The sequence below is a fragment of the Hevea brasiliensis genome, chromosome 8, assembly GCF_030052815.1.
Source record: "Hevea brasiliensis isolate MT/VB/25A 57/8 chromosome 8, ASM3005281v1, whole genome shotgun sequence".
NCBI classification, from domain to species: Eukaryota; Viridiplantae; Streptophyta; class Magnoliopsida; order Malpighiales; family Euphorbiaceae; genus Hevea; species Hevea brasiliensis.
This window is the reverse complement of record NC_079500.1, coordinates 20,083,489-20,088,318: the sequence shown is the minus strand read 5'-3', so window position 1 is coordinate 20,088,318 and position 4,830 is coordinate 20,083,489. Positions and strand designations below refer to the sequence as shown.

The 4,830-nt window shown below is 30.3% G+C and overlaps 1 protein-coding gene across 1 annotated transcript; it reads left to right on the top strand.

Moving 5' to 3' along the window:
* Positions 1-2,004: 2,004 nt before the first annotated feature.
* Positions 2,005-3,317, top strand: LOC110663054 (zinc finger protein ZAT10). The gene has a single exon (XM_021822263.2). The coding sequence runs from the start codon at positions 2,358-2,360 to the stop codon at positions 3,096-3,098; it is 741 nt and encodes a 246-aa protein (XP_021677955.2). The 5' UTR covers positions 2,005-2,357; the 3' UTR covers positions 3,099-3,317.
* The last annotated feature ends 1,513 nt before the right edge of the window (positions 3,318-4,830 follow it).

The following is a 4,830-nucleotide window of genomic DNA, read 5'->3' as shown; positions in this document are numbered from 1 at the left end:
TTAAGGCGTAATTATTATAAATTTCATTATATATATGTTAATAAAAATAAAAAATAAATTTAATTATCAAATAAGTAAATATGTCATGCTGAAGTAAAAATCAAATGAATTTATTTATTTTATGTAAAAAAAAAAAAATCCAATGAGAACTTACGTTAGGTGCAAGTCGGTAATTTCAAAGTTAAGAAGAGCAATGATTTTCCAGAAAAGACGCGAGAGCTAATCATAGGGGCAATGAAACACACGTGGCGCACAACAGGATGTACACATGGGGAAGATAAGGTGTCTTTCTGGTTAGCCAACCATCAACAAGAAAACTAACAAAACCAAAGCATATGAAACTTCAAACGCCACAAACAGGGGACAAGGCAAAGTTAAAAACCACCAGCACTAATCACCTTCCCCAAGTAACTGAAAAGCGCGTGGAGCGCGTGAGAGAAGTCTTGAGTGGTCAAAGCTCTAGAGCTTCAGAACGAACTAGGAAGAAGGGGGCGTTCCTCCTGCCTTCTAGAAAAAGACTCGGTGCCTGCTAGATGCTACTGCTGATTTTTTTTTTTTTTTTTTAATTATGTGTGTGTGAACTAATAATTGTAATATACGAAGGAATATGAAAATGAAAGTTAAATATTTTATTTACATTTCCAAAGCGAAATGGAAATATCCCATGAATTGGCATGGCATTGTTCTAATTAATATACATGAGAAGTTAAAATCAAACAAAAATGGCATTTTCTTGGGAGGAAAATGGTGGTTTAGGGCATAAGAAATATGGGATATTTTTCTTGAAAGCTATTCTCTTTTTATTTGAGTAATTTTAAAGTGGAAAATTTTATTAAAAGATTGCATCTATTTATTAATGAAATTTAAGTGATGTTTGATTTAAAAGTGTGTGGTAAAATTTATAAATTAGTTATTGATAATTAATTTTAATTTTAATTACTTGCCTGTTTCATTAGCTATATTTTTGAAATTTTTTCTCAACTAATAGTTGATATGATTTTATTTTATTTTATTTAAACTATACAATCCTTTTAAAATTTAATAATTATAAATTTTTGTCCTCAATTTATTTTTTTATATCAATAAATTATTTATAATTATAAGAAATAATAAATAATAATTAAATAAATTATAATTTTTTTAGCCAATTATAATGTTCAATTTTTTATGATAAAAAAATATGTATATACATAAAGATAATTATTTTTAAAAATTATATATTTAATTTTATACGTTGTATAATAATTAGTAATTATAAATCTATTTCAATAATAAAATAAATCATTTTATATATAAAAAATAATAAGATATAATTTTACCACACATTTAATATATATTAGTTGTAGTCATCTATCAATAACAACTATATGCTAGTAATTGTAATAAATGGATAAATTAAATAATTTCTTAATTTAATAGTATTAAAATTATCTGTAAAATTTTAAATTCTTAAATTCGAGTCTTATTCAAATTTGATTATCTAAAAAAATATTGGATTTATTTTCAACTTTATCTTTGAGTTTTCTAGAATTATAGGTAGAGGGTAATTACACTATTGGGAAGCTAGTTTTAGAAATAGTGTGAAATTTGGTTCTTTATTTCAAGAAATAATAACCTAAAAGAGAAATTAATTTTAATTTCTTTTCAATCCACATCTACATTTAGAAGATAATTTTTTTCTGTAAAAAAGGGCACTTCATAGCCACAAATATTTGAACAATTTACAAATAAAACAATAAAAGAGAATATTTGCATGGTATTCTAATAAAATTAGAGCAACTAGATTCCATTTTTAACAAGGAAAAGCAAAGAAATTAAAGAGAGCAAGTCACTAAATGGAATAATCTTGCAAGACATCCCAACACTCTTGCTTGAAATGAAAAACCAAAACAACAATTAGATGATTATCCAATAATAAATAAACCAAATTCCACAAAATCATCCCATCTCATCCCCTCATCTTGTCATTGATGACTTAAATCTTGAATGCGTGCACCACACGCCCAAAAGACCCACTCATCTTCAACTTGCCCATTTACTATTTCTCCTCTCGTTGTTGGTTAAAAAGGTTGGCGTACCATTGATTTGACTTGGAATTAGTCCTCTCCTGTCCTCCTCTGTTAAGCACACTTGACCGACTTCACTCACCCCAACAACTCTCCCACTCACAACCCCTAACCTCACCTCTATATATAAATAAACCCCCCTTTCCACTTCTCACTCACATCTCATCTCCTCCTATTGCTTCACACCTTGGGATAAAGCAATCGCTGCAGTTTCTTCTAGTTAGTTCTCTGCCTTATTCACTCTCTTTCATCAAGAATCAAGAATTCAAGATCAAGAATCTAGATCTTATTATGGCTCTTGAAGCTCTAAATTCCCCCACCACAGCCACTCCTTTCAACTATGAGGATACCTGGACTAAAAGAAAACGATCCAAGAGGCCTCGCAGCGAATCCCCTCCTACTGAGGATGAGTATCTCGCTCTCTGCCTTATCATGCTTGCTCGAGGCGGTGGCTCCACCACTAAAGAAGCTTCATTTTCATCTCCATCTTCATCTCCTTCTCCACCGACACCTCAACCGCCAGCTTTGACTCTTTCTTACAAGTGTACTGTTTGCAACAAGGCTTTCCCTTCTTATCAAGCTCTTGGCGGACACAAGGCTAGCCATAAAAAATCCTCATCTGAGACTACTACCGCCACCGCCAACGACAAACCTTCATCCTCCTCAAACATCAGCACCACCACTGCTAACACCGCCAGTGTAAGGACCCATGAGTGTTCTATTTGTCATAAGACCTTCCCCACCGGTCAAGCCTTAGGTGGCCACAAGCGTCGTCACTATGAAGGCCCTGTTGGTGGTGGTAACAACAATAGCAGCAGCGCCATAACCTCATCGGAAGGTGGCGCAAGCCAGAGTCAGGGTCAAAGTCAAAGCCGAGTAGGCGGCTTCGAATTTGACCTGAATTTGCCGGCTATGCCTGAGTTGAATGATTCAAGTATCACTCGACAATTGTTTAGAGAGCAAGAAATGGAGAGTCCTCTGGCTGGAAAGAAACCAAGATTATCGTTCTTGCTTAAGCAAGAAGAAAACTGAAGTGACGAGATAGATACAGAGCTTGTAGATTAGGTTGATTAGAAAGATGCTTGAATTTTTTCGTCTTCATTGAAATTAGTTTTTTCCTGTTGAATTCTATGGTTCCGTATTGTACAGAAAAAATTGTTCATTGTTTGTGAACTTCGCATCATGATTTATTCATTCTTTCAATTTGTTCCAATCTTTTAGCTTCAATAATAATTAATTTAATCTTGCTTATGATTGGATCTTGTATTTAATGATGGGATTTATTTTAATTATATTTATCTAATTTAATTTGTGATTGTGTAGCCTCACATTTCAATCCAATAATTTTTCATTTTCAAGAAATATTAAGTTAAATCCATAAAATAGTTAAACTAGGTTCCTCGAATTTGTGTTTAAAATTTTTATTAAAGCAACTTAAAAAAAAATTATTTAAAATTGTGATTACAACGTTAAAAATAATTTTTTTAATGTTTAATTATTAATCATAGTTTTAACTGTTTAAATAAATCTTGATTTATTAGTATTAAATCAAAATTATCACCATTATTAATACAAAATTAGAAATTTATGCAGCACTAAAGGCAAATGGAAGTCCAAGCATAAAATGCCAAGACACGATAGTGGGAATAAACAACGAGTTGTGAGTGGCTGAAATTTCAAAGAAGAAAAAAATTCATAGCCGCGTGAACAGCGCAGGGACAGCTGCTGCAGCCACACATCATAGGTAGTATAGTAGTGGGACGTGGTGGTGTTGGCGTTCGCAATGAAGGACCAGCCCGTCCCATATGCTTGAGTGATGGGTGAGAAGCCACTAACTTCCATGTGGATTTTGCCTTCAATGCACGTGTTCCCATTATGAATTTTTCATTTTTTGCGTGTCTTAAGACACTTGTACTCTCTCCTCATTATTTATAATTTTAAAAATAATTAATTTTTATTTCTTATGAACTCACATTCATACTGTTCCTTTTAATTATGTTTTCTTTAAAAATAAATCTGAGTTCCCCCATAAAAATATAGAAAGCTTTATTACATTACATTCAATATTTATTAAGAGCAAAATTAAAAATTAAATAATTATTAAATATTTTATTATTTAAAATATTTAATTTGGTGATGCCCCATTTTTAACTATGAGAGTTAAAATTGAATTTCTATGAAGAAATGTGATTATGATTAAATTTTTTTTTTATAATGAAAATTGAAGAATAAAGTTTTTGAATAAAGAAGTAAAGAAGCAAAGCGCGACGTGCCAAGAAATGAAGCGGTGAGGAAGCCTCTTTTTGGTCCAATCCAAAAGCCACTCATCATTGTATAACACGTTGAATAATCAACACATGTGACCTTTCCCTTTTTTTTTGGGCCTCGTTTACTTCTCTTGCTTATAATTAATAATTTTTAGGAAAATTTACGATTTAATCTTAAATTTTATCTAATATTATACTTTAATTCTTATATTTTTTAAAAAATAATTTTTTAATTTTTAAAATTTTACACTATAACATAATATAATTCTTGTAAGTTTAATATGTAAAATAATTTAATCTTGTTAAGGGATGAAATTATTATAAATATTAAAATTATAGAAATTAAATTATTCTATATATTAAAATTAAAGAATTAAATAATTAATTTTTAAAAATTCAGAGATGAAAGTGTAATATAAGTAAAATTTAGGAATCAAATTGTAGATTTTTTAATTTTTAAAATCATGCTAATTTATCAATCAAATAGCTAATCCATT

Excerpts from the sequence above, each read along its gene's own strand:
- LOC110663054 (XM_021822263.2), top strand. The coding sequence starts at position 2,358 with ATGGCTCTTGAAGCTCTAAATTCCCCCACCACAGCCACTCCTTTCAAC.